Raw genomic sequence first — 14,363 nt, 5'->3', positions numbered from 1 at the left:
GTCCCCAAATCAGAATACATTTTAAGGCAATTTGTATGTTCTTTTACTCCTCCTCTTTGATTTTACTCTTCTCTATTTCTCAACGAAATGTATTTAACTTCACATTAAACGAGTAGGAAAACACACTGTAGTGCTGCTTAACAAAAGTACTTACCTTCATTGCTGCTCTTGAACGCAACTCCAAACTCAGCCCCTTGTTGCTAAGCAACCACAGCAGAAGATTGACAGCAACTTCAGTTGACTCATTAGTAGAAAAAGTTTATTGGAAGGCCCCTTTTTACACAGGTAGGTGGTCTGCAGCGTTACCACCACACAGACAAGAAAACGACAACAAACTTTCAGAAAGCTAACAGGAAGCTGGCACTTAGAGGTGTATTAATTGGAGTAAGTTGATAGCCTGCCATTTTTCGCTTTCACTTTCTGCCATGACAACTACCCCCCCTGACCATTAATAAATAATTAGCTAAGTTAATTAAACCTTCGATTTACCGTTAGCTAACAGTGGGAGATGAGAGGGAGTATCAGTTGCAACTGGAACTAACGTTAGCTAACTTTGTTCGAGGGATTACAATACTTTTCCACTTCTAATCTGTAAATAAATTGCGCTTTATTTTCCCTCCAAATTTCTCAGGTTGTGTTGAACTTTTCGGTTCCTAAAGAGGATTACAGCTGTTTTCCTATCGGACAGCTTTCAGGATGCCAGACGTTGAGCCGCTCAGATTCCCTTCAAGGGAAGAACGACCAACACAACAAGGTGAGAAGAGTTAACCGTGCTAACGCTAACAAGTCCACTTCAATAGCTTTTTAATTAAATGTGGAATAAATCAGCTTTAGCCCATGTGTCCTTAAAGGAACTAAAAGGGACATTTCTAAAATGCATTTGTTATGATTGGTCTTAATCAACATTACAACTTTGAAAAGTGGTTTTTGTGTTGTTTCTCCCCTGTTGCATCTGATATTCAGCTCTATCTTATATCTCTCTCTCAATTAGAAAATAACTACAAACAAATAACCAATGTGTGCCCAAAGAAAGTATGAGGGGAAATGAGGGTTAGGATTGGTCTTAATCAACGGTGAGGAAAAATGTCAACAGTTTGCCTTTTACACTGCATCTCTGTGCACACTGTTAGTTTGTTTGAGAATACTGGCAAATACTTGATATTGTTTGTGAGATACAGCTTTATCTTATATCTCTATCTCAATATGAATGATATAAACTAGTTTGGTTAGAGGTCACAATACATCATTTATTTTGACAGTCAATTCAATTTTCAGAGGGTCCTGTCTTGTTTAAAACATTATAGGAAATTGATTAGGACTGTTTCAATTGTTGCTAAGGGACATAGACATATCAAATGGAAAACAAGACAACTGCATTGAACGCAAATGTCAGGACTAAACCCTAAGTCGAGGATTTCAACTTATTAACACAAGAACAAATAAAACCTGTGCTGATAACGTAATATATTTTAAAGTTCTCATGTGTCATATTAATGTGATTTGGAATGAGAAACAAAGGATGTGGGGACATGGATTAACTCCCATTTAATGTAGTATCTATGATTTACTTTCTGCAACTACAGAGTTCATTCTGAGACCACATCATCTGTCCACAACAACAGAAAGAACCCACACACTCACACAAGTCTATACTGTAGTAGACTGTATTAACTGAACTGGAAATATATTAAAATGATTAATATAATTGTAATAATAATTGAATTTAAATATCTAATGTCATTAGTGAAATGAGAGGTGTAACTAGGTGATTGGCCCTCAGACCCACATGTGACCGCTCTGTGGTTATAATACACCCTGCCAGTATGACATAGAGGCTATTCAGCCCACTGGTGACATATTGCCTCAGCACCTTTCTACCCCATTTGGTTTTTTCATTGTGTATTAGTCATCTAAACTGCTCTGCAACAGATGGCCTTCATTTAGGGTCTCCCCTCAGTTTTTCCTCCATTGTTCTTGTATGGGTCTGAGTCAGCTCTCTCTCTCTCTCTAAGCATTGTTCTAATTAATGGATCATCATGGAGGGATAACTGCTATCTCAGGGGGTAAAGGTTCAACAGTCTCACATGCAGTTTGTGACCAATTTATTTTTCTCTGTCATCCCCAGACACCAGATTATGACACTTTTAATGATACAGGTGTATAATGACCTTGTGGTGTATGTCACACTTCCCCTTGTGACAATGTAAGATCTACATACACATCTGGACAATGACAGCATACATTTGGACCTCATAAAATTCTCGAAATGATATTAATTTAATTCATAAAGATGCATTGCTTACTATGAAAATCTATTTTCCTTTTACCTGCAGTAAAGAAGATCACCTCCATCTTACCTGCTATCTTACACTGCAGCATGCAACATATGACAAATAAGTGATAAATCATAGTATAATGTACATTGTTGTTAACTATTGGGAGTTATACTGTATGATCATTTCACTGAAATGTAAACAAACAACTAACAATGTGGTTGTTTCCTATTTTCGTTTTTCTCCCTTTTTATCTACTTAACAATGTATAAAGCAAATTAAATTGTACATACATTTTTGAGAAATCAAAGTAAGAGATCACCTCAGTTTTACATACTGTATGCTTGACTTAATTGTGGCTAGCTTTATACTAAATCATTGCTTTTGAATTCATCCTTCAGGGACTGAATTAAAAGTCGTTTTTGTGGTAGCATTCGCATACCCAATATTAAACTAATATGGAGTTTAGAGAGCTGAATCAACCACTGAAATGAACTTGGTATTCAGTAATCCTCACTATTTTGAATTTACCTAAAGGTTGATTTTAGATAATAAGCATAACATGTAATTATATTATAATATGGACAACAGACTAAGATGTGAATCGAGTGATTTTGACCCCTTTTATCAGCCAGATGGCGTCCTTTCCCCACTAAGAATCGTACCCTTGGGTTTGTCTCGAGATGTTCAAATGAGTTATCTCTGCTCTCTCCCTGATGCTTCCAATATGATGCAGAGTTTATGCAACCAGAATCAAAGAGAAAGTAAAGAATCACAGAACATCTTTCACAGTCAAATACATTTGTCTAATTACTTTTCCAAATAAAGTTAGTGAACTAGGGCAAATATTTGTTTCAACAAATGTCTGTTGTGTTCTGATTTCCTTTCATCAAGTAATGGTTCATCAGTGTGTTGTTTATAATATATTTCCAGGGGCTTTGTGCCATTGTGTAAAGAATATCAGGATGTTGTTGGCTTTTCATTGATTCTCTGAAAGCAATTATTATTAACTAAACTTAAATGTACAGATCTTTCTGTTTCACAAGATCAAGCAGACCTCCAAGGCGTCTGCTCTGGTCGACGTCGCACATGTGCCTTGCTCAACAGTCCCTCGCCATGTGTCAACCGTGCTATTTACCATGTCCAAGAGCTGAAGATCACAGTGGAGAATTGGCTTCAACAGGTAAACTGATGTCAGCTGTGATCAGATATAAGAGATTGTAAGACAAACATCATCAGCATGGACTTCGAATTAAAAGTATTTTAAAAGTATTTTCCCCCCCGTCTGTCTTTCCAGCCTGGAAAATATCTGATTGATCAAGACAAACACAATTACAACAAAGCTTTAAGGTTAGGTCCTCTTCTGTTTTCATTTTTTTACATTTTAGTTTCAGGGACTAGAAGCATGACATTCGTTTCTTTTCCCTTTTTTAACAGATTTCAGTCCAGAGACTCTGATACTGATTCAGTGACGTCTACAGAGTTGTTCGTCGAAGGCATCGCAATAAGTGCGAGAGGTGAATCCCTTTTTTTCTTTTTAAAGTGCAATAAGTCATTTCTGATATATTTTCTTCGTTTTGTTTTGTCATGCAGAAAAGCAAACCATTGTTCCTATGCAGATAAAAGAGCAACATCCTGTGTGCACATCCTTGGAGAAACTCTAGCTTTAGGTCTTTATTGCAGTTATGGCTTATGAGTTCACAATTATTTTAACCAGTTCGAGATATTAGTTCACATATTTTGTCTAAAACTGTATAAATTAGACACCATCAAGCATGTACTTTTTAAACTGGCGTATTCAATATCTTAATTCTTCTAAACTGATTGTTCTTTTAGTTTGATCTTCTTTGTTGCTTGTTTTTAATTATGCTCTGTAAGGTGTCCTTGAGAGCTTTTGAAAGGTGCCCATAAATAAAATGCATTATTATTATTATTACTTCTATTAGCTAGTAGAATAACTATAGGTCAGATTGTTTTAACGTAGCTTTACAAAAATCTCCTCAATTATTTTTGCTTTTGTTTATTGAGTTGAAACTAATTATGCAAATCAAAACAATGTGCCAATCTTGTGAAGTTCATCGTCCTCTAGAAAGTTGCCCTTTATCGCCATTATTGAAGAAAATAAATGATGTCCTTGGAGAGGTTGTGTATCTGATCGAGCGGCTGGAGGCTGATCGGCAGGACGCAGAAGAGGCTCTCCTCAAAGAGAAGAGAAGAAAAATATATCTGGAGAACAAAGTTGACAGCATCTCACTATGGAAAAAACAACAGCTCGCTTTTCTAGTGCAAAAAGGTAAGCGCCTGAGAGGTGACGTATCATCTCCTTACAAAACGGTTCTGATGATGTTCCTCAAATCATTTCATTGACTTTGAAATTCTTGACCATTTTTTCCAGAGCATGAGGCTTACATTAAAGACATCACTGCACTGAAATGGCAACTTAAACTGGAAAGAGAAAAACTTAACCAAGCCCAGGAGAAACTTTCACACACTGAGATTTGTAACCAGAGCTTCCACGAGGACATACACTTTGCTACAAAACAAACACCCATTGTGAAGGAAAACCTGGAACTCCAGAGAGGCATCATCAAACAGATCAACACCACACAAGCTGAGGTAACCTATAGTTACATTTCTTACTTTAAACAAGAGAAATTGTTTTGTTTTCAAACCCAAAAAAGTCTAGGTAGTTGGGTTTACCAGTGTGAATAATGTCTGTCTTTGGTAGTAGTTCTATAAAGATAAGTACTAAAAGCAAATTCAGCTATATTTTTTAGATAGAAAAGTAACCACGATTAAAAATAGATTCATTTTTAGGTTTGCTTTTTCCTAGCTCTATCTCACTCACCCACTCGCCCTTTTTTAGCTCTATTTTTAATCCACAAGTGGCATGGCACTTGGGATTGCAATGTTTGTTGGTCTATTGGTCCAGTGTCCGTCCGGCACATTCGTTCAGTGAAATCATTCCATTTTAACAATTGACTGGAATGCCATGAAATGTAGTGCAGCCATTCATGCTCCCCTGAGGACGAATCCTAATAACTTTGATAATTCCCTGACTTTCATTTAGCTTTTCTCCTCCATCATTTATTTCCTTCCAGTCAGGATGCATCGAAATTAAATGACCATATTTCGCCTCAGCTGTACTTTGTGTTTCACGCTGAATGCCACATATTTTTAATAAAGCAAATATGGCATGAACGTATACAGAGTAGAGATAAGAGTGATGCTTAGGATACAAAGGGGTCCATTTGGAATTGAAACCAGTACAGCTTAATGTTTGTTTTTATGTTTTCAAATGAAACAACAGACAGACTCCAAAAGAACAAATGACCTGTTTGTTGTTGAATTACATCACAACAAATAAACCTATACAAAAAGGTTTTATTGATTTTGCACAATTTATTAAGGGGTGTACTGTAGTTAAAAAATGCTTTACGTTATAATGAAGCAAAACAAACAAACAGACAAGTTAAGAAAAAATGACCGCACACTAAAACCAAGCAATCAAATGTGTGCTGTTTCCCTGTGGCTACAAGGGCTTTCATTGCATATGTTTACTTCAACTTATGTTTATATAGTTATTTATTTATTGTATTTTTGTATGCTGCAGCTGCCACTTATTTCCCCTGGGGTTAATATTGTGTTTTGATTGATTGAAATGGATAACAAAATAAGAGTCAGCAAATAGCCAAACCCTCTTAGTGCATTTTCGTGGCATTTAACATGCCTAATGTATTGGTATATTGGTTCAAAGTGTAACGTCTGGATAGGAGTATGATGTGATAATCGGATTATGTGTTATCTTTAATATTGGTACCTTTTATGAAATTGTTCTGACATAATAACATCTGAGGAAACTCAATTCCTTCCTTCTTTTTAAGGCTGATGAAGTTCACTCCGAAACAAAAAATGATCTCACACTTGTGCAGAGGGAAATAAAAAAGATGGAGCAGGACGCCAACAAAGAAAAGATATCACTGGATAATATACTGTTGGCGACGAAGAATCAGCTCGCTAACAGATTGTGAGTATCAATCCTGACTGCAGGGAAAACAAACTAGTTTACAATCAACGTAGGACATCTGAGACGGGACACATCTTTCATAAAAAAAGTTTAAAATCGTCAACAAGTGCAATGTGAGGGTATACAAAGCTTATACGCTCAGTATCGTTGGTGACTTAAAATAGCGGAATAGTAGGGGCTTCTGCTATTTTTGATTTTTTTTTATCAGGTTTATTCCTGTGTATTTCTTCATTTATTTGAGGTTGTATCAAAGTACAAAGGCAGTTACAGGGGGAAAAAAGTCAACGGTTTAAATTTCTTTTGCTTAAATTACCATACAGACATTACATATTTTAAATGTAATTCCTATTGAAAGCTTTCCTGATCATCCTCCTGTAAAGATTGGTTTCAGTCTGGCAGGCAGGACACCTCAAATCAAGATATGGTCAACAGTTTAACCACTGCTTTAAATCAGTCTGCAAGGTATATTAAACTGCACGTTACCATAGCAACAACAATACTTCTGCTTGATGCTGCATTAGCGGATAACAAGTCTCATTGTAACGGACCTAACCAGTCATTTAACATTGAAAGATTATTCAAATATAGGTGTCCTGATATACAAAAAGATTGCACTTATATGTTATTAAAGTCTTATTTTATATCAAGTGTAAAAAAAACATATAGATTGTATTCCTGCTCTGTTCAAAAACACCTTTAAATGAATGAATGAACTATTCAGTTTAACAGTGATCATTCTGTTGTAAATTACTCTCTTGCAATATATCGTGAAATCGCTTTGAGCACCAGGAAAAGCATTATTATCATTATTATTGATATTATTATTGTGAGCCCCTTAACTATTCAATATCTTATTACAGCTTTGTATTATCAGGGTGTCCGCGGGGTCTTGAAAAGTAGAGTTGACAAAAAAAAAATCGCGAAAATTAAGGCTATTAAAAGTAGTATTAAAAAGTGTTAAATGGCATTTCAAAGGTATTAAATGTTGTAGCTTGTTTTCAATAAGTATATCAATTGTCCAAAGAGGTTGTATTCTAGAGCTTGCCTGAATGTAATCATTGCGTAGGTGTGTAGCGTGATTCTGTGTAGTTTATTTATGGCATCCCGTTGGATTTGACGTCATCTGAACAGGACATCGCACGCTCACTGCTCGATAGCGCGCGAAGGTCCGTTTACGCCGATTGTTACATCGTTATGGGGAAATGCAAGTTTGCGTCCAAATGGTTGGAAGATAAGGAGGAAGGACAATCAATACTGTATATAGTCAATTTGAGGTAGTCTCTGTGTGTGTGGGTGTGAGTGTGTCGCCAATATAACCGGTTAAAACTCAAAGTGGCGATGAGGTCTTAAAATGTATGGAAAGGGTCTTAAAAAAGGTCTTATATGTATTAAATTTGACTTCAGGATTCCTGCATATACCCTGATTATGAACGCATTTGTGATTCCTAAACCTTAAAATGAAAGATAAAGAATTCCGTTTTTCTCTCCAGGGAAGATTTAAAGCAGTTAAAGAAGGTTGACGAAGGTCTGTGTGCTGAAATACAGGACACTGAACAGTCCATTGCAGTTACAGAACAACAGTGTGCAGCCTTAACAAAACGAACCCCTGAAATAATGGAGCTCGAGCAAACTGAAACAGACACGGTAACTGATATTGTGTACATTTGTAATATTTACAAATCTAAAGTATGTATCAACAGCTTACAAAAGTGGTTTGTGTCCCCTTTTTTAAAACAGATTTTGCAGTTGAAACTTAAGATTGGGGATGAAGCGCAAAAGAATAACAAATTCAAAAAGAAGATAATCGCACTGCAAGAAGACATGGAGAGAACTGTAAGTATTGTTACAGCAGTGTTTCAATCATGTCAGGAAAACTGTCCATTTCCATGTAATGCTGCTGCTTAGTCCCCTTATGTGTGTCTTGATAGTTCATTTCGGTAGAGCATGAAACATAACCGCCAGACTATGATTGGACTCTCACTGGAGCTATGCATGCTAATAATGTTTGAATTCATGGCACTGTAAGGCGTTTTGGATAAGTGCATCCACTCAGCGGCCCGCTGTATGTTACGTTATCCACAGAGACTTCATGGGGAAGCAGAGGTTTCCTGCATAGAAGAGCAGCTCCATTCAAAACGTAATGCTTTTGTAGCTCTTCGTAAAGAAAACATGGAGTATGAACAGAATGTGTTGGACTACAAGATAAACATTACAGACAGGTAGAGCTTCAAATCCCCAAAAGTACAGAATGAATACAACATCCTGTTTTCGTTTTTACTGTAACTTATCAGCGTTATTTTTGTTAGTGTGAAGGCAGTGAAGCAGATGCATGAGGAGAGGAAGCAGATGCTCCAGAAAATCATTGACAATGACGAGGAGTGGGAAAAGGCCAAGGAGGAAGTGACCCAAGTTGTAGCCGACCACAGTGTCACCCAGACTAAGCTGGAGGTGCAGGAGAAGATCACCTTCACGGAAGAACAGAGGGCCAGGGTCAGTGGAAACATATGTACATGTTCTATGTATACTGCATGGGTCATGGTTTGTAAAGGGGAGTGTGAGATACTGAGTGTTTCCTTCAGTGTTATTCAGGGCTCTCTCTGTGCTCTACAGAAAGAAATTGAAAACCTAAAGAAAGATCTGACGGGTCAGATGACTGCACTGGAGCTACTGAAGGTACATTCATGAGAATAAACATGTATCGACAAATGTACATTGAAATCTTCAATATACACCTCTGTATTTTTGCTCACTTTTTCAGTTTCTGTACAGGAGAATATAGCTATGATAAAAGATATGAAGAAGTGAAGCTTCACAAAGCACAGTCTCAATAAAAACTGCACATTATACGTTTCATAAAGATAGTTTTTTAATGCCCGGCTGTATTCAATGGCATCATTTTATACTTTCCTTTTCCTGTTACATTCCCTGCTACTGTTTTGAATCCCCTGTAAATGTTTTAAGACTTTCAGATAATGAGTGTCTGCCTTTTTTGCATCAGGGTCAGTGTGCGACTAAAAATGACGAATTGTGTCGACAGCAAAGGAATTCAGAGATTACTAACAAAAAGCTTCAGAAAGAATTTGAAGAAGCATCCACAACAACAAAGGAAATTGAGACAAAAATGGAGGTAATGATAAAGATGGAAAGATAATTGTACTTTATAAAGAAATGTATGTAAAGGGGTATACCTAATTTGTGAAACGTCTTTTGTTTGTATAGAAAATCAAGCAATTGACAGACCATTTAGAAAAGACTCAATGTGAACACTCGAACACTTTAGTCAACCTTGAGAAGGAGAAGAAACTCAAATATGACAACCTGAAAGCGGCTCAGGTAAGAAAAGAAAATTCCTCTTGAGTCAAACAGTTGCGACAGGTTTACATTTTAAAGCTCAATAAGCCTTAAGCTTGTCATTGATATGGATCATCTCAATCTGCAACTAAATAATATCTCACTCTGAGCTACCAATCAAAAGGTGTCTTTCAGAATGAATGAAAGTGTGTATTTTCAGGATTTACACAGTGCCGCTGTAAAGAGATACGACGACACCCTGGGCAGAATCACTGACCTTACAAAGAAGACGGATAAATACCGGGATGCTTCGGAGAAAATGGAAAAAACAGTCGAAGACATGCCAGAAGTCATAGAAGAACTTCAGTAAGTTAGTTATCGTTGGAGAATACTCAGTATTTCTTTAATATCCGACTAAATCAGCTCATATGTTTTATCATTTATATGTGACTACATCGAAGTCTTTCTTAAATCATCGTCTTGCTTTGAGTCTACATTTCTACCAGCTTCCCCACTGATGCTGTTACCGTACATTTATTACATTCAAACTCATTCTAGAAAAATAATATCCTCTTACGGCTTTGATTCCTCTTTCCAGAAGTGCTTTTGACGTGGTGGAATTCAAAAACAAATCAGCTGCGCTCGTAATGAGCACATTGCAGTCTGATATTAATAACTGCCAACAACGAACACAGCGATCCATGCAGACACACACTGCTCATGTTACAGCAAGAGAAAAGGAAATGGAAGACACCAAGGTAACAAAATGCTTTCTGTGAATACACAACTTTTTGTGTGTCACATACTGTGAAATCAGTGACAAGCGCTTCCAAAAAAGTACCTCATTGTTTATTTGTTTGTGGATTAGTGTCAGCACATTGCTTGTCACAATACTTCCCTTAAGATGCAGGGAAAAAGAGCTGTGTGCAATTAAAATTACAAGCCATGGTCAATCTTGTTTAAGTGCTTTTCCCACAAATGACAACTCACTGTTGTTATAGGCTTTTGTCTGGACGAATTTGATGATGCGTGTCGTTGTGAGATGCTGTTCCTGTTTTGTTACCTGTAGGCCAACAATAGCAATTTCAATCTAAGCATATAGTGAACAATATGAAATAAGCATATCATCTGTACCCTTTCTTATTAATGGCAGCAATAGGCATTATGTAAAAACACGAGCACCCTCTGCACAAAATGGCACGTATTTGAACACTCCTTTTGTGAGAGAAACCCCTATTTATTGTAAGGTTTTCATCTGCAGGATTATCAGCCCCAGCCAGAGCCTCTTTGCTGATGGGGGTTTCACATGGCTTATCTAATGTGAAATCGCCATGTGGTATATAGTTTCATTAAACGGTGATCAAGAATGCATTAGTTCAAAACAAGAAAAGGCAATGGAGCTTAAGCCGCCATGCATCCAAGTGCAACAACTTTAAAGAAGTTGTTGGCGTGAGACAATTTAAGAATTAGAAGTCTTCCTCATAGACACAACTCCCATTAGCCAGATAAAAGTTAGTCATGCAAAAAAGGGGTTTAGTCTTTTCACTTGACGAAATAAGATGATAGAACAACAACAATGCTCCTGAACCAAATACAAATATCAGAGAGAGTGTGGGGTTCGAGGGAAATTGGTCACTTTAATCACTGAGACCAATGTAAGGCACACATAATGTCTGCATTAGCATAACATAATAAGCAGAGTGTGCATTCAGGAGCCGCTGTGCATGAAGCAGAATGGTTAGACTCTTTCGGGTATTTCTTACAGAAGAGATTTCTGCTGATCCAATGCTATACTCTTATAATCTCCTGTAGGTCACAGCTCCTCTTTTCTATACAAACTAACGCAGGTCAGTAAAGCTAATAGCCTGATAGGAATTACTCTTTAGCTCTATTAAATACAAACCTCAGAAGATTCTTTACAAGGGTAGAATAACAAGGTGGAAAAAGGTTGAGGAATCCGTCTTTCATACATGCCCCAATTTTTTTGATTTGATCAGGCCTTGTCGTATGGCGAGCACAAAGTAAACAACGCAAACTGCCGACGCTATCAGTTTCTTATGGGCAATGAAGTGTAATTTGTTCCATTTACACTTCACAACAGCATCAGATGGGCTTTGTCAGTGCTGCATGGAGTAATTAAACCTGAAATCAATAGCAGGCATTTGTCATGTTTACAGCCCCTCTTTCTGCTGGGTTAAACTCATCACTTTAGTGCTGTTCTGTTTTACTGCAGAGACACACTTCATTATGTCTGCAGGTAGAGTTGAGATATTCACCAGCAACATTTCCACTACTTGGGGAACATTGTTCAAATGAGAAGATGACATGTGGAGAGGCACATACTCACTTTGATTTATATGCTTGATTTCACAGAAAAATGTCCACTGTTGTATCCGCGCTATTTAAATTGCCATGCTATATTAATTAACAGAACAAACACGGGAAGAATATTTGTATTGTACGCACACATGTGGTACAATTCAAGTATCTTTCTACATGGTTATGTACTGTTACTGTACAGTATGTGCTGTATATTGACTCTCCAGTTCCCTTTATAATAGAGTAGCATATGTTCTTGGGTATCTGTACATGTCACGGAAACATTGATCTATGTAATCTTTCTTCATGTTTTTTATTACTGCACTGTACAATGTGCTGCCTCAGCAGTTGTTCTGCCAGCATACTGTAGCCGTGGTTTACTTCGAACAAATCGGTAAATTAATCATCAAACTAGAAACAAATCCATTTTTAAATGCAGATTTTTGTAATTGTAAAAATGTACATTACGTGAAACAGGTCACTGGTTCCAATTGTGTTTTAATTTCAGTAAATTAGTGACAATTAGGGATACCAAAAGTCCTGCCCAGAATAATCAACTCCGCATTGATTTATTGATAACAACGTCCCTTCAGTAGACATATCAACAATAATGAAGTCACACAGCACTTAAAGGTAGGGTAGGTAAGAATGGAGAAACCAGCTTGAGTGCGCTAGAATTTGAAAGTACACAACCGGAAGAAATCTGCCTCTTCCTTCAGACTTCCTTACAGAGCCCCTCCTCCAACACACACAAACGTGCACATGACCAATGAGGGCACGAGATAATTTTGTGCACAGATGGAAGGCTGACAGGCAGGTAGGCCATCCAGTTATTTTAGCCGGGCCTGCTCAGATGATTGGTCGTGCTTTTTACAGCGCTACGGCTTCCAGAGATGACATTTTTGTATGTATTTATTGTCAAATAATTTAATGTATTCATTGCTATCGGGATGTTAAGAGCATTCCATGGAATATAACAAAAAGTGTTTCTGAAGTGAATTACCTACCCCACCTTTAAATACAGCCTGTAATTGCATGACAGTACACACATTTAGGGATACACAAATAAGGTACAACACATAAGGCTAGCAGAGCTGCTACCATACTTATTAATCGGATCAAAGAACCTTGTAGTTACTGATCCAAATTAAATATGGTTTCTGTGTTTTTGTCCTAAAATTCAAAATTCAAATTCATTAGTTTGATCACACAACTCAAGTCTTTAGCAGCACAGCGACACCTGGTCTCATGTAAGCATTGGTAAAAAGCTTTGAGAGCATTTCACAAAGCAAGATTTAAGAAGCTCAAATGTTTTTGGGGGAAAAACTGGCAGATCTGATCCGAATCAGGGGTGCGAGGATGTCACCACTGACATTGTTGGGTGTCACAATGACAATAGTTACAATATTGTTCTGCAACCCGTTCCTGCTTGTTTCTTGGTGGTTATTCTAAAGTTACTGTAAACATACTATTGACATGAACCCTTTTATCTGAACTTTTGTTCCCTGTGTGTGTAGGAAGCACTACAATTGTCCCTGAAGGAGAACAGACAGCTGGCCACTGAGTACGAAGATCTAAAGAAGATCCTCATGGAGGCCAAGCGAGAGGCAGTGTCTGCATTGAACGAGAAAAACCATGCACATAAATCCTTTCATTATTACACACAGGTACAGTATGTATAACCTTTTCTGTTGTTTACTATCACCCCCTCTCTTTTTAATTATGTTTTAGGACTTAGGGTCTTTCCTCTGTTCTCAATACCAGGCTATTCTTCTTTGCACCAGATAACTTTTCTTGCAAGGGCATTCATTTTAAGAAGGTTTTAGTTTGGCAACCAGTAAGGAGGTAACGGCAGCAATCTAATAATGATGAGATAACTTGAGTGGAGGAGGATGATGGATGTGACATAATGTAATGATAGCTATGTAGTTTTGCATCCAAGGGGAGTACATAGAGAGGTTGATGGTACATGTTAATGCTATACCTTTTCACATTTTCTTGATTATACTTTTTCTAAGGTGGTCACAAGTGAAACATTTTATCATCGGGCTTTACAAATGTGCTCACGCACGCACGCACGCACGAACGCACGCACGCACGAACGCACGCACGCACGCACGCACGTCTCTTACGAATCCTTCAAGTATAATCCTGACAGCAGGCATTCCAGACATAAAGTTTAAGTGACAAGTTTAAAACGACCCAAACTAAGCTTTCAAGACGACTACAAAGCAGCACATATAGCCTTAAAGATAAACTATTTTAACATATCTTTGTGCATTTTCTTATTTATTCTCTAACTACAGGAGCTTACTGTATGTATTACCGTGGTTACCCAGTAGCCTACAGGTGCAGCACAACAACAATCATGGACATGATAATAGATTTATATAAGTTAGCTATACTCTTTCATAATAGATGGGATATTAGATATAATTATGTTGTTGCTATGA

The 14,363-nt window shown here is 37.3% G+C and overlaps 1 protein-coding gene across 8 annotated transcripts in view; it reads left to right on the top strand.

The window, feature by feature from the left end:
- Positions 1 to 46: 46 nt before the first annotated feature.
- Positions 47 to 14,363, top strand: part of ccdc178 (coiled-coil domain containing 178) — a 22,186-nt gene continuing 7,869 nt past the window's right edge. Inside the window, exons 1-18 of one of the 8 annotated variants that reach the window (XM_079652495.1) lie at positions 47 to 384; positions 632 to 754; positions 3,302 to 3,456; positions 3,571 to 3,623; positions 3,711 to 3,790; positions 4,348 to 4,566; positions 4,669 to 4,889; positions 6,158 to 6,300; positions 7,791 to 7,944; positions 8,038 to 8,133; positions 8,383 to 8,519; positions 8,607 to 8,790; positions 8,911 to 8,973; positions 9,299 to 9,427; positions 9,520 to 9,633; positions 9,812 to 9,957; positions 10,190 to 10,349; positions 13,428 to 13,577. In XM_079652495.1, the coding sequence (XP_079508621.1) occupies positions 697 to 754; positions 3,302 to 3,456; positions 3,571 to 3,623; positions 3,711 to 3,790; positions 4,348 to 4,566; positions 4,669 to 4,889; positions 6,158 to 6,300; positions 7,791 to 7,944; positions 8,038 to 8,133; positions 8,383 to 8,519; positions 8,607 to 8,790; positions 8,911 to 8,973; positions 9,299 to 9,427; positions 9,520 to 9,633; positions 9,812 to 9,957; positions 10,190 to 10,349; positions 13,428 to 13,577 (2,262 nt within the window). In that variant the 5' untranslated portion in view covers positions 47 to 384; positions 632 to 696. Of the gene's footprint in view, positions 385 to 423; positions 755 to 3,301; positions 3,457 to 3,570; positions 3,624 to 3,710; positions 3,791 to 4,347; positions 4,567 to 4,668; positions 4,890 to 6,157; positions 6,301 to 7,790; positions 7,945 to 8,037; positions 8,134 to 8,382; positions 8,520 to 8,606; positions 8,791 to 8,910; positions 8,974 to 9,298; positions 9,428 to 9,519; positions 9,634 to 9,811; positions 9,958 to 10,189; positions 10,350 to 13,427; positions 13,578 to 14,363 lie in introns of those variants that run through there. The other 7 variants (XM_079652496.1, XM_079652493.1, XM_079652492.1 and 4 more) reach the window with 7 other exon arrangements.

This window comes from Notothenia rossii (assembly GCF_949606895.1).
Source record: "Notothenia rossii genome assembly, chromosome: 9".
In the NCBI taxonomy this organism is placed as follows: Eukaryota; Metazoa; Chordata; class Actinopteri; order Perciformes; family Nototheniidae; genus Notothenia; species Notothenia rossii.
Note: the sequence above shows the minus strand (reverse complement) of the source record. Positions and strands in the feature narration are given on the sequence as shown.